The 14533-nt window shown below is 49.8% G+C and overlaps 1 protein-coding gene across 2 annotated transcripts in view; it reads left to right on the plus strand.

The window, feature by feature from the left end:
- Positions 1-14533, plus strand: part of RAB11FIP4 (RAB11 family interacting protein 4) — a 106800-nt gene that overhangs the window by 29288 nt on the left and 62979 nt on the right. For both annotated transcript variants that reach the window (XM_032457672.1, XM_032457673.1), the window contains exon 3: positions 1367-1455. In XM_032457672.1, coding sequence (XP_032313563.1) covers positions 1367-1455 — 89 coding nt within the window. The remainder of the gene's footprint in view (positions 1-1366; positions 1456-14533) is intronic.

Genomic DNA, 14533 nt, shown 5'->3' on the forward strand with positions numbered 1-14533 from the left:
ACGTGCCCGTGCTGGCACTCTGCAGGTTTGATCTCCTCTTTGCTGTTCTGAGACCAATTCCTATGTGTGGAGGGTTCCCCCGACAGCAACCAACAAATCAAACCCACAGGGTGTCCGAGGAGAATTCAGCTCGATTCTGACACCATCTACCCAGAGACAGCGTCAGGTCCCACTAGTTAAGGGTTCAGTCCTACAGGACTACTCCCTCACCGCCACTTCAGACGCCAGTTACAAGCCCAGGTCACCTGCGCTTCTGACCAGCTGGCTATAAATCAGAGGTTCCCGTGACCCCCTCTTTGGATTGGATTGATTTGCTAGAGCAGCTGGCAGAACTCAGAGAAACATTTTACTTACTAGATTTCTGGTTTACTGTAAAAGGATGTAACTCGGGGACGCCAGATGGAAGAGGTACACAGGGCAGGGTCTGGGTGCAGAGCTCCCATGCCCTCTCCGAGGGCACCACTCTTCCCAGATCTCCACGTGTTCACCAACCCAGAAGCTCTCCAAACCCAGTCCTTCTGGGGTTTTGTGGAGACTGCATTCTAGTCACGATCAATCAAATCACTGCACATTGGCCATTGATTCTACCTCCAGGCCCTCCTTGGAGGTCGGAGGTCAGGAGGTGGGACTGAAAGTTCCAGCCCTCTAATCACCTGGTTGGTTATCCTGACAACCAGCCTCCATCCTTAGGTGGGTCCAAAAGTCACTTCTGTAACATAAAAAAACCACCTTTTGTCACGCTCAACCCTTAGGAAATTCCAGGGATTTTTGGAGCTGTGAGTCAGGAACTGTGGATGAAGGCCAAATATGTATTTCTTATAAATCACGATATTACACCTCCTTTGTCCAATATGATTTGGAGGCATTTGCTCAGGGGAGGGGGGCCACCTGTGTAATGAGTCAGCAAGAGGTGGATCCTTCCTGAGCGTGGCTAGGTGTTGTGGAGTTTGCAGGGCTGCAGAGAGCCTCAGCCTCACAGCCTCAGAGTGCATGTGTTAGGAGTCCCTGTGATCCAGGCAGGGAGTATGGTCTTATGTCCCTTCCTCCAGGAAGGCCTCCTTGATTATCTTTGTCTTCCCTCTGCATTTGGGAGTCACTCATCTGTGTGTTCCCTGTTGGGGTTAGTCCCAGTGGCAGAACGTCTGGAGGACAAGGGCTTGAATCAGCTCCCTCTACCGATCCCTGGACTGGCTTCTCCATAGACTGGGTGCCCCATCTTTGCCTAGAATGAGCAGCTGGTGTCTTGGTGATGTGGGGCATCTGCCTTCCCGCAGACCTACCCTCCCAAGGCTGGTTCATCAGAGGCAGAGCTACCAGGCCGGGCTGAAGCTCTGCCCCTCACGGTCTGCCTGTCGTCCTTCCGCAGGGTGCGAGGAGCTGCTTAAGGACGTGCTGTCCATGGAGAGCGCTGGGACGCTGCCCTGCGCGCCCGAGATCCCAGACTGCGTGGAGCAGGTGAGCAGGGCGGCCTCCTGGGCAGGGGTGGGAGCCTCCCGCCGCCTATCTTGCCCTTCTTGGTCTTCTTGCCTTTGCTTCACCTTTCTGGTGTCAGGGAGGCCCCAGAGCCCTCTCTGAGTGTCCTTTGGCTTTGAAGTCAAGGAATAGATTTTGGAACCAGTGCACTGCGGCCCCTTAGGAAGCCACAGCAGAGGGTGTGGGGGCTGGGGGTCCTCACAGAGCACCTTTACTCTGCCCTGTGATCCCAAGGGGAAACTGAGTCCCAGAAGGAAAGTGGTAGACTTGAGGTCAATAGCAAGCAGGGTAACAATTCTCTTTTCTTCGACACCAACTGGGTGTCTGGGAATTCAATTCACTTCTGATGCTACTGCCCAGAGTTAGTGCAGACCCCAGGGTCAGAGACTCAGTCCCACAAGACATTGGGGACAGCCACAAAGGGGGTGCCCAGAAGGGCTCTGCACTTCTGTCAGGCCAACTACAAATGCGAGGGTTCCCACGACCCCCCTCAGGTTCAGTAGTTCACTAGAAAAACTCACAGAGCTCAGGAAAACACTAGATTTACAATTATTGCTTATTATAAGGGACACAATTCAGGAAAGATGCCCAGGGCCAGGTATGAGGGAGGGGCCTCTCCAGGGCCACCACTTCCCAGCAAGCAGTGTGCTCACCAACCCAGAAACACTGGAGCTCATTGTTCTAGAGTTTCTAGGACCATCTCCAGCCCTCTCGCCTCCTGGAGGTGGGGGTGGGCGGGCCTGAAAGTGCCCAATGTGGAATCACTGGTTTGGTCCTTCTGATGACCAGCCCCCTCCTGAGGCCCCCCTGGGGGCCCCACCTGAGTTACCGCATTAGCATGGACTCAGGTGTGTTTGAAAGGGGCTCCTTACGAATAATCACAATCACTCCTATCACTCAGGAAGTTCTCAAGGTTTTAAAAGCTCTGCTCCTGGAAGTGGGACAAAGGCCACAGTTTTACTGTTTTACTGTCATCATCACCTAATGGTTTGTTTATTAGAAAACTTGGACCATTTTTCCAAACCCTTGCAGCTGCGTCCTACAGACAAATAGGTTAAGATGCCTGGGTTGACAGTCTGAGGGCCTTTCCAGCTGAGACACCCCAGAGCTGGAAGAGAATTATCTTGGTTTCTTATCCAGGCCAGCTCCGAAACCTCTTCCTCAACTCTGGTTGGTGCCTCATCTGGACCCCAAAATGACTATTTTCTATAGCTGAAAGGGGCCAGGACCCCAGAGGTTACTTTGGCCAGTGGAACACCTACCTATTGGAGTCCAGCTGGGTGGTGGGGTCAGGGCTGGGACTGGGTGAGGGGGTCCCTACAGAGGGTCATAATGCCCAGGGCTGCCCAGCAAAATGGTGTCAGAGAAGGCCAAGGCTCAAGGTGGCAGAGACCAAAGCCAGGCAGAGACCAGGTATAGGCCAGAGCCTCCAAGGTAGGGGTCAGGTTGTTGGACCCCAGGGTGCTGTGCCCTGGGATGAGTGAAGAGAGCTGGGCTCCAGGCAGGCACAGAGGCCAGCAGTGAGGGCTCTGGCCTGCCTTGAGGATATAGGGTGAAGATGCATTTGGGCCTAACTCATGGGACCAGGACCAGAGCAGAGGACCCTGGGTACAAGACAAACACTGAGTGTCCCATGAGGTTTTGGGAGTGGACCCTTCGTGTATTGAACAGGAAGCAGGGTAAGGAGGTGGGCGGTGGGGCCCTTCAGAACAGGGTCTACACCCCACTTCAGCCACTGACTAGCCCTGCAAACCCAGGCAAGTCACTCTCCACTCTTTTGAGCCTCAGTTTCCTCAGCTGTCAAAGGGGGCTTGCCTACCAGTCCTGTGAAAATTCAATGAGAAAACAGACTGCTGATACGTGAGAATTGCCTTCCTCCACGTGTGGTGTCTGGGAGATGAGTAGGAGAAACGGTACTGAAGTTGCAGTCTGCATCTTTCTTTTACCTTTGGATACCGGTGTTTCAAAATTACATCAAACTAAAAGCCGACTCGTGAGGGGCTGAAGGTCAGGGTGGAGCCCTGGCCGGGCTTCCCCACTAGCCAGCAGCACCAGGGCTGGGTCCGGTTCCTGCAGCCATGGGCTGCTTTCATGGCCTCCACAGTAGGCCGTCCACACTGGCAGGTGGAGAAAAGGAGAGAAATACTCCTGGAGGAGTCAGCCTCCAAGAGAGCACTCTTCTTTTTAAAGCAAGATGATTTTTTCCAGAATACGGAATCTAGAGATTACAGAAAAGCAGAAAGATCAGGTCAGTCTAATCTCAGCAACCTTGTCGCCCCTCTCCTCTCCTCTCTCGGGACTTTTGGTGTGAGCCCCTCCCGGTGAAGTCTTTTCTGCCCTCCATGTAGGTCTGGTCCTTACAGGTGGCTCAGGTGGCCAGAGCCCAGCAAGGTGGCTGACGATCACTGGACACACTGCGCAGCCTTGGTTGTGAGCCCACTAGACAGGTGGGCAGTGTGGGTAACCGGGGCTCTGTTCCTTGCCATGGGCTCCTGAGTGCTGGGAGGGGGACAGTTCAAAGGCCAGCCTGCTAGGCCAGGGGACTCCTATGGTGAGGGGCTGTGAAGGCCTGGAGGCCCCAGATCCTGTGATGTGAATGAATCCTGTAGGGGGAGCTGAGGGGACCGACCTGGGGCAGGTCCTAATCCTGTAGGCTCGGCCCTCAGTGCCCTGCTGTGTCCCAGCTGTCCCCTAGGGGTCAGCTTGAGACCAGCCAAGCCAAAGGGACCCTGGCTTGTCACTTGGGTCTCCCAGGTACCGCTCTCAGGGAGGGAAATCTGAGGAGTGGTTTAGGACCACGCAGGGATGACAGATGCCCTCAGGGTGAGGGGGAACCTTTGACATGAGCACGTGACAAGTGTCTTGGTTAAAGTAGTGAAACGCTTTGTGTTGCTGGTTGGTGAATGGCTGCAAACTCGGCATCCTGCGGAGCCCGTCCCACTCCTCCTCTCCCAGGCCCCTTGAACCCCTGCTGGGAGCTGCCACTGCAGGGGCTCTGGGCCTGCTGTCCAGACTTGCTGGCCTGTGCAAGTCCGTCTGGGTAGGTGCTGCCTGCACCCCACCCAGCTCTTGAAGTCACTGGCTATCACCCTGCCTGTGTCCTTAGAGCCTATGCCCCAGTACAAAAAGCCTCCTTTAATGGCTTGGTAAACCCAGCTGTTGGCGAGTTTCCCAATGCAGGAGATTTGAGTTCGGTCACAGGGGATGCTGGGTGTCCCTGGTGTCCATGGATCGGCGTCCCAAGGCTGAGGTCTCAGGAAATGTCCTGGGAGTCCCTCTGGAGGTTGGCCTGCTTGGTGGGCTGCCCACTGTTCTCCCTTTTTGCAGCCCCCAATCCAGATGGTCTCTGTGGGGTGGGGGCATGGGCAGGTGCATTAGGGCCCCACCCTCAGGCCCCACAGCCCTCTGGGATCCCGGTCCCTTGGTTGTTCTCTGACATGGGCTGGTTAAGAGGGAACCCCATAAAATAAATAGGGTGTCAGGCCACCTTCTCCTCCTGTGTAACTTACATCTCAGTGAACAGTGTCACCATCCACCCAGCCTCCAAGCCAGAAAGTCATCCTTGACACCCTGCATCCAGCCAGCCTGAGTCCCCCAGGCCCCACTCACCCCTGTCCCTCTCCCACGGTGCCTCCCGGCTCCTTGTCATCCCCAGCCTTTCTCTCTCCAGACCCACATCCCACAGTTGCCTCAGGATCTTCCTAAGGAGCTGCTGGGATTGTGTCACCTTCCTCTGTGGCCCCTCATCACCAGTGGGATGAAATCAGCTCCTACCCACTTCTCCAGCCTCGTCTCTCACCACCTCACCTCTCACACCCTGAAACTGGTGACACCCAACTGCACCTTGATTACTGAAAAGGCCCTGTTCTCTCTTGCCTCCCAGACTTTGCACAACGTTTGTCTTTCTCCTGGGATGTCGTCCCACTCACTGTCCCTGGGCTAACTTCTGCTCATCATTTAAGATGTATGTAGGTGCCCCCTCCTCCAGGAAGCCTCCCCTGGTTCCCTCTGCCCCCAGCCTGCACTAGGACCTGCACTGAGCTTCCCTGGGGCCCTGTGCCCTCCATCATCACTACCTTAACCTCACCCTCCAGGACAGCTCCGTGTTCCCCACACAGTGACACCATTTTGGCCTGGTGGTACCAGAGCTTGAGCTGAGCGCATCTCCTTCACACCCAGCACGGGGTCCACAGCGAACATCCTCATCCACACTCCACAGAGGGTTTCTCTAAGTATTTCTAGGATTCAAAATCTAGAAATGGAATTGCAGTATCGAAGGGTATGCAGATTTTATTTTCTAATCTATGGGGCCAAAATTTTCTTCCAAAAAGACAGTACCAATTGTATCATCCAACAGTAGCTGGGAGTGCCCAATTCCTTACCCCTTTGCCAGTCCTGGAAGTTCTCCATCTGCTGGCAGGCCCCCCGCCCCACCACCACTCTTTCCCCTTCCCTTCTCCTGCTTGGAGGAAACTCACTCTCACTTTCATTTGTGTTGCCATTTGGGGTGAAGGAGACCAGCTTTCCTTATGTTCACTGGCCCTTTGGGTTTCTTCTTTTGTGAATTGCCTATTCACAGTCTTTGCCCATTTTCTGTTGGGCTGTTTCTCTTTTCCTTATCGATATATGCAAAATCTATTTATATTCTGTCAGCCTGTATGCATTTTGCTTGTATTTTAATTTTGTTTTTGGTGTCTTTTAGTGTATAGAATTTTCAAGTGTGGATGTAATCATTATCCAACCTTTTATGCCATTTATGTTTGTGTATGATTTTTGTGCCTTCTTTACCTCAAGGCTATAAACATATTATTCTCCTAATTTTTTTTCAAATACTTTTTAGACAAAAAGTGTTTATGCTTAGCTCTTTGATTCACCTGGAGCTTATTTTTCATTTTGGTGAGGGTAATATTTTTATTTTCCAAATGCTGCCAGCTGTTCACATAATTACTATGGAATAGTCCCTCTTTCCACAGTTAGTTGGAAGTTACACCCCTTTATTGTAAGCTAAGTTTCCTTATAACATGGGTCTCTTTCTGGACTCTGGTCTATTGTATTGATCTATTTGTCTACCTACTTCTGAGCCAAAACTACAGTTTTACTATAAAACTACTGCTTTATAGTGTAATATCTGATAAAGCCTCCCCCATCATTCTTTATTTAAATAATTTCTTCATGTTATTCTTACTTATTTTCTCTTCCAGATTACTTTTTTTTTTTTTTTTGGTCAAAATCTATTTAAAAGCCTACTAGACATTTTGGTTGAAATTTGTAAATTAATTGAAGGGAACTCGGTTTGGAGGGGGTGTTTGTTTTTACCATATTGAATTCTCTCATCCATGAACATAGTATATCTCTTCGTTTATTCTGGACTTCTTTTATGCCCTTCAGGAAAGTTTTATGATTTCCTCAAATAGGTTTTGCACATGTCTTCATTGGGTGACTCTATTTAGAATTTCTGTTGCTGCTTTGTGTAGGATCTTTTTGCCATAATTTTTCTAATCGGTTATGGCTAGTGTTTAGGAGACCATTTGATTTTTGTTGTTGATCTTGTCATAACAGCCTTACTGAACTCCTTTATTAGTTCTGATAGTTCATTTACAAACTCTTCTCCAACCTGCTTAATCTGTATAACAAGGCAGCCATGTTATTTTTTTCTGCATAAATTTAAGTGGCTACATAATATTTCATTTCAAGAAGACAACTAAATATATTTACTATATAAATATATAATTGTTTACTACATAAAACCCAAATGTATATAGTTTCTTATTGTTGGGCACATATATGTATATTTTAAACTAATTTGGGGAATTCACAAAAGCAGTGTTATTCTTGTAGCTAAATCATTCCCCACAGCCGCAGTTGTCTTAGAGTAAGCCAGAGGTTGGCAAATGCCAGTTCTCATGAGCCAAATCTAGCAGCCTGTTTTTGTAAATAAAGTTTTATTGGAACACAGCCATGCCCATCTGCTCATGCTTAGATGGCTGTTTGCCCACCACAATGGTGCAGTTGAGTGGCTGCCACAGAGCTGTGTGGCCCACAGAGCCTAACATATTTACTACCTGCCCTTTACGCGAAAGGTTTGCCAACCTTTAAGATAAATTCTGATTGGTGGAAACTGTTTTATCAAAAGGATGCAAATCTTAACATTTCTAATACATCTGTCAAATTGCTTTCCGGAAAAGTTATCTCACTTACTCTCTCATCAGGATTGTGGTATATTCCTCCTACCCTTTGGGTCCTGGAAGTTCTGCTTTCTCAAATCTTTCTCATGTGAGAGGCAAAAGTTAGTTGCTCTTTGGAATTAAATTATGGTTGAACTTCTGACATTGCGCGTATTGGTCACTAGGAGTTCCTTCTTCATTCTTTGCCCACCCACATTCTTCACCCTAGTTTCTGTGGATGTATTCATTTCCATTGACTTAAAAGAACTAGAAATCTTAACTTTCGACCATACATACAAGTGTTTTTTTCAGCTTGCCATTAAAAAAACTTGAAGTATAGACAGTTTACAATGTTGTGTTAGTTTCCGGTGCACAGCATAATGGTTCAGTTATACGTATATACATATATATTCCTTTTCAGTTTCTGGTGTACAGCATAATGGTTCAATTATATGTATATGTATATATATATATATTCCTTTTCATATTCTTTTTCATTATAAGCTGTTAAATGGTTTTAAATATAGTTCCTTGTTGTCTTATCTATTTTACATATAGTAGTTAGTATCTGCAAATCCCAAACTCCCAATTTTTCATTTATTTTTGACTTTGTTTACCACAGCAAATTAAAAAAAAATTTAAGCCAACTCATTCATGTCTTCCGTTGTGGCTTCCGCCTTCGGTGTAAAGCTTAGAAAACTTTCCAACCCAAGACTGTGAAATGCTTCTGTTTTTCGTTTTCTTTTTTACGTTCAGTTGTTACGGTTAAAGCTTTGATCCACAGAATGAATGTTGATGTCTGCAGTGAGGTAGGGGTCCAGTTTTCCTTTGTTTCTCCTCAGCCCCTCTTCCCCTCCCTCCTGTCCGCCTCGCCTCATGGGAACCAGAAGCTCTTTACAAGGTTAGGCTTAAGTGGTCCCCTGATGGCAAAACAAAGGGAATCAAGACCTCAGCCTGAGCCCAGACTGGCTCTTCTGCTCACATTCACAGAAGGAGCTTTGCCAAACCCAGTCTTGCCAGAACAGGTTTTTGTTTGTTTTTTTTTTTTTTCAAATCTGTCCTGAAAAAAAAAAATCTGCCCTGGGCTGCTCTCTAGAACTGGCCCTGGAGGTGGGTAGGGCCTGAAGGTCCAAGTCCATTATTGTTTAATTTCATACATTCTGAAGTGAGTGTTTCTAAAACCACTTGCAATAATGGCACTTTTAAATTCTAAAAATACTTTTCCTGACAAACAGCGCTCTGATTCAGCTGTGCTGGTGAAGGTGTGGGCGGTGGTGCCATGCTTGCACTGGTGAGGCCGGGTGGGGGGAGGATTTTTCCTAGCTCAGGGAGGGGCCCAACTTGATCCTTTCTGCTTATATAAGGCCCCAGTATTTTTTTTTCTGTTCCAACACCTTCTTCCTTCCAGAGGAAAGAATAATTTACTTATCCCAAGCCTGAGAATCTCTGTAAGAATAGAAAGATCCTTGAGTCATATCTTTGAGAAGTAACTCAATTCTGATTAAACCATCAGTGCTAGGACCGAAGCAGAGCAGACGTGGAAGGCCCTTTTGTTTGTTCCCTGGCCCTGGTCTGCCCTGGACTGTCTGTCCCCCGCCTCCTGTCTCTGACCGTTGTTACCCTAGGTACGCTTGGCTGAGCATTCCCGGACTTCCTGAGCCATCTTATACTCCACCTCCTGCCTACTCCAGCCTAAATGCTCAAGTTCACACCTGTCGTTAGAAGTTAAACTCACTGAGTTAGAGTTTGAGCAAACTTGAAAGAGTGATCACTTACATCCCCGTCTTTTTTAAGCCAAGCAGAAGGGGAAAGCTTTGGTTTTATTACCCTGTAGGATACCAATTTTGTGTCTACCCTTGCATCTTCTTTCAGCAGCCTTTCTTTCATTGACTGTACATACGTCGATCTCTCCCATTCTACTTTGAAGCCACTATCCCAACTTGACTCACTAATGAGTTAAGTAAATTTTTGACACAGGTAACTGTCGGAAAACACAAACATACACAATCCCATAAGGACAGATGATGGTTCACACATAAAGTTACATCAGGACAGGTGCTAGTTCTCAGAAATAGCAATGTAAGCCAGTGGGTCTCAACCCTGACTTCACACTGGATTCATGCAGGCTGCTTAGAAAACATACCGATGCCCCAGTCCCTCCTCCCAGAGATTCTAATTCAGTTAGTCTGAGGAAGGGTCTGCTCATCTGTTTTTAAAAGTTCCCCAAGTAATTCTAATGCACACCCAACATTGAAAACCAAGGATCTAAGCCAGGAATTCTCAGATTTTGCTGCATATTAGAATTCCCAGGGAGCTTTTAAGATTCTGGATGCCCAGCTATCCCTCAGACCAATGAACCCAGAACCTCAGTGGGATGTGGCCCAAGCATCAGCACTTTTTAAAGCTCCTCAGGGGATTCCATGAAGCTGTGACCCGTACAGCATCCTGGATTCTGGTCAGTTCACATCAATATTTCTTTCCCTGAGGGTGGAATGCAGAGGCTGGGGCTGGGGGAAGAGAGGGAAGAGTCTTCTACCTTGAAAATGGCGAATGCCTGGCATAGGGTGTGTGTTCAAATGTCAGCTGCCCTTTTCATATTGCCCCAGAAGTGTCCTCTGCGGAGAGTGGTTTGGGACAACAGGGCCCTGGCCCGGGATGTCCATCCCCCATAGAACCCGGCTGCCTGGATGATCAGACTTGGGCAGGGAGCATTCTTAGAGTCCAGTGAGCCATGACAGCCTTCCCAGACAGAGGCTGCAAGGGCCCACGGGGACCCTGGGGCAGGGGCGCTCCCTGTGTCAAAGCCCAAACAGGCATCTCATTAGAGAGTTCCCCGCCTGCCACCCAGTTTTGCAAACTTCTGAGAGCTCAGGTTGCCCCTGCAGAAGGTGTGAGAATGGAGAATGTACTTTTCCTCCACCTTTCAGGACAGCGGTAAGGGCAGTACAATGAATACCCATAGGTCCGGTGCCCTAGTGCACGGTTGTTGACGTCTGGGCAATTTGCTTTCTCTGCATCCGCGTGTGTCTCTGTATACACACTTTTTGGGAGTGGGGCTGGACCACTTGAAAGTTAGTTGCAGACATTATGATTCTTCATCTTAAAATGCTTGACCCTTCCTAAGAGCAAGGATCTCTCCCTGTGTAACCACGATACCGTTATCACCTGTGGGAAGTGTAACACTGATGCAATATATTATCTAACAGAAACTCCATATTCACGCTTTCCCAGTATGTTTATCACTTTACTTTTTGATCTCGGCTCCAACCCAGGATCACACCTTACACTTAGCCATCATGTCTCTTTAGTCTCCGTTCATCTAGAATAGTTGACCAGCCTTTTGGTTTTTGCAGCCTTAGTGACATTTTTGTGGACGTTTTTGATGCGTTCAAACCGGTTGCTACAGAAAAGATCCCTCAGTCTGGATTTGCCCATGTTGATTGTCTAGCCCTTTGGGGTAATGCAGTTTAAGTCCAAATTAAACACACAGAAATCTGGCCCTGGGTGGCCGGGGCCAGGGAGCAGGTCCCTATCCAGGCTCTTGGGGTAACATGATTTCACCTCCTATCACAGCTAGTCTCAGAGAGGCTTGATTTGAGCCCCTTTTGTTGGGGGGGGGGGGCTACTCCGAACCTGCCAGAAGCCCTTTTAGTCAGATCTTCACCAGGCATTGCTATGCCTCACCCAGGCTGCTCAGAACCCTGGAGAGAGCTCAGGTTTGAGTCCCAGGGGCCGAGGGCAAACTCTGCTCCACCACTTTCACTGTGTGTCTTTGGGCGAGTTGCTTCACTTCTCTGAGCCTTCTTCATGTCTGCATGTGTGATGCGTAACTTGCAGGGTTATGGTGAGAATGAAATGGGGCCATATTTCTAAATGGTCCTGAGAAAAATGGGTCCCCTAGGAAGAGGTGGTTTGGATTATTGTCTTCTCAGTACTACTCAGATCCTTGAGGGGAATCCTGGGTGCACAGGTGACATGGAGAATACCCTCCCTTTGTCATCCCTAGAGCCACCGACTTGCCTCCAGGTGCGCTCACCATAGCTTCCATCCTGGGCTTGTGGACCAGGTGACCCTGCTCTGACAAAGGCCCTGGATCCCAGCACCTCTTGTGGTTCTGGACGCGCCCCACATAGAGCCCCTCCCCTGCAGCGCCCCCTCCTGGATCATTTCCACTGGCCGGCAGCTGATGTACTATAATGCTCATGGGGTGGGGGTAGGAGGCCCCCTGACCTCCCATCCCCCTCTCTCCCCTCTTTAGCTTCTGTTTCCTCCAAAGCTGTCTGACCCACTTTCTCACCTCCTTTCTCTCCACTACGCCACCCACTCATGTCTCGGCCCCTCTGTCTGGCTGAAGCACTTTGCGTGGTCACCAGGGACCCCGTCTTGCCCAGTCCTAGCGTCAATTCTCCGTTCACACTTTACTGGAACTCTCAGCCCGTCCTTGGCACAACCATCCTCTCCCTCCTGAGGATGTGTCCCTCTCTGAGCTCTGTTGGCCCCTCCTGCCTCTCAGACGTCTCGGTCCCTAGACCTCTGTCTTCCTCACACTCACTCACCCGCCGGGGGAGCCTGTGGGGTGGGGGCAGGGCTCTCTGTGCACCACCATCTATGGGCCCCCAGCAGTGACTCCCCACTGATTTTGCCTTTGGCTCCAGACCCTTGTATGGAACTGCTGCACCCTGGGCACTAACGTCTAGTGCGGTGTCACAAGGTCCCTTTGGTTCTGCTCCCTCCTCTTAGCCCTCGAAAAGGCCCCGCCACCCACCTGGGTGCTCAGACCAAAGACTGAGACATGGTCTCTTTCTCTCCTTCCTTATAGGCAACCCATCCACAAGGCCCGTTGGTTTTACCTCCAGGACATGCCCTGGGGTGTCCAGTTCTCTCCACCTCCGTGTTCCACCCCTCTCAGAGCATCACTCCCCCCACCTGGTCGTCTGCATCCTCTCTTGTCTTTCTCCAGATTACAGCCGAGTGGCCTTTTAAACTCTTCAATTATGTCCTAGAACTCCTTCACTTAAGATCCAATCACTTGTCATCTTAGGGCAAAATCCTGAACCCTGACTTCTCACTGTGAGCTCCCGGATTTCACTTTGGCCTGAATCTTTGACCTGAATCTTCCCCACCATCCTCACTGGCCTTTTTTCTGTTCCTCAGACCCCTTGAGCTAGTTTCTTACTTTGCCTTGCTGTCCTGTCTACCTAGAACCCTTGTGCCTCAAATCTTTGAACAGCCACCCTTGCATCCTTCAAGTTTCAGCACAAACATCACCTCCTCAGAGAAGCCTTCCCTGCCTACTCCTCTCAGAGAACCCCTCCCCCACCCCTTCCCCATCACTGTCATAACACCCCGGTCATTTCCTTTAGAGCCTACACCACTGTTTGTCATAATCTTAAAAAAATTTTTTTAATTATTATTTTTTAAATGGAGGTACTGGGGATTGAACCCAGGACCTCGTGCATGCTAAGCACACGCTCTACCACTGAGCTATTCCCTCCCCCCGTTTGTCATAATCTTAACTCTCTGTGTGTCTTGTCTGTCTCCCCCACTAGACTGTAAGCCCTGTGGGTGGAGGGCTTTGCCTGCCTGTTTCACTGCTGTGCCCTCCATGCCAAGCACAGGGCCTGGCACGGAGCAGCTGGTAGTACATACTGGATGGATGAATCTCAGCTGTGGAAGGTCAAGTCTGCCAAGGAGGGATGGGCTAGGTTTCATCCCACCTGGGAGCTGTGGAGGGGCATCCCCTTCACATCAAAGGCTGTGTGTACAACCACAGTCAGTGGTGGTGGGGTGCAGGGGGGCAGGCAGGGGAAGAAGCTGAAAGGAAGGGACTCTTTGCCGACTCTGCACCTGGGCTCTGAAACTTTAATATGTGTGTGAATCACTCGGGGCTTAACACAGCACAGACTCTGATTCAGTGGGTCTGGGGTTGCCGGACTGTGTATCTCCTACAGGCCCCCATGTGGCGGTGATGCTCCGGGGTGGTTGGGGATCACACCAGTAGTGCTTTTGGTCACTTGTGGGTCCACTGCCTTCCCATCAGTGCTACGGGAGGATGTGGAAAGAGTCTGGGGGTCCCCCTCCCCATTGCCTCCCACCTCCTGCCAGCAAGTGTTGTTTCTAGCAGTGGCTGTCACCTCCGCATGTGGCAAGGCCCACGTGGTTTCTGTCTCCACATGTCTGCTACCGTGACAGACAAGACATTCTCTCCCAGGAATTGTGCCCAGCCACCTGCTCTGTCACTGCTCTGATTTCTCTTTGTGCGCCTTTCGTTAAGCTGACTTTTGTGGGGCAGGAGGGAGTCAGGCCCCAGTGCAGGACGGGACAGCTGACCTAGCTGGGAATTGGAGGCTGAGGGGTTCCCAAGCTTTGGTTCAGGCACATATGGGCAGACCTGACTAGTCCTGGAGGCAAAGGGTTAATTTTAACTTGGGGTGAGCATGGGCTTTGGGGACTGAGAGTCCTGGCTTTGGATCCTGACCTTGTCACCTGCCACCCTGAGCAAGTTACTTAACCTCTCTCAGCCTCGCTCTCCTCCCTTGCTAAATGGAAGTCGTAATTGGTGTCTTTTGCACAGGGTTCTTGTAAAACTGAGAAATGAGGATGCCTGCAAAGCACTCAGTACAGTGCCTGGAAAACACTGGAATCTCTCAACTCAATGCATAGATTGTGAGACCTATCACGTAGATTGAAAACCTTTGGCCCCAGGTGTGTTGACCAGGTATTGACAGGCAATGCCTGTGTCCCAGGCTGCCCTCAACACCTGCATCCCAGAACCCCACAGCACAGTTAGGAAATCCAGCCCCTGGGGCAGCCTCCGAGAGTTGGGCCAGCCCTACATTAGACCCTTTTCCCAGGGTAGAGAGGGCCTGAGGGCATGAGAACCACACCTGCTGAGC

Source organism: Camelus ferus, chromosome 16 (assembly GCF_009834535.1).
Source record: "Camelus ferus isolate YT-003-E chromosome 16, BCGSAC_Cfer_1.0, whole genome shotgun sequence".
Lineage (NCBI taxonomy): Eukaryota > Metazoa > Chordata > Mammalia > Artiodactyla > Camelidae > Camelus > Camelus ferus.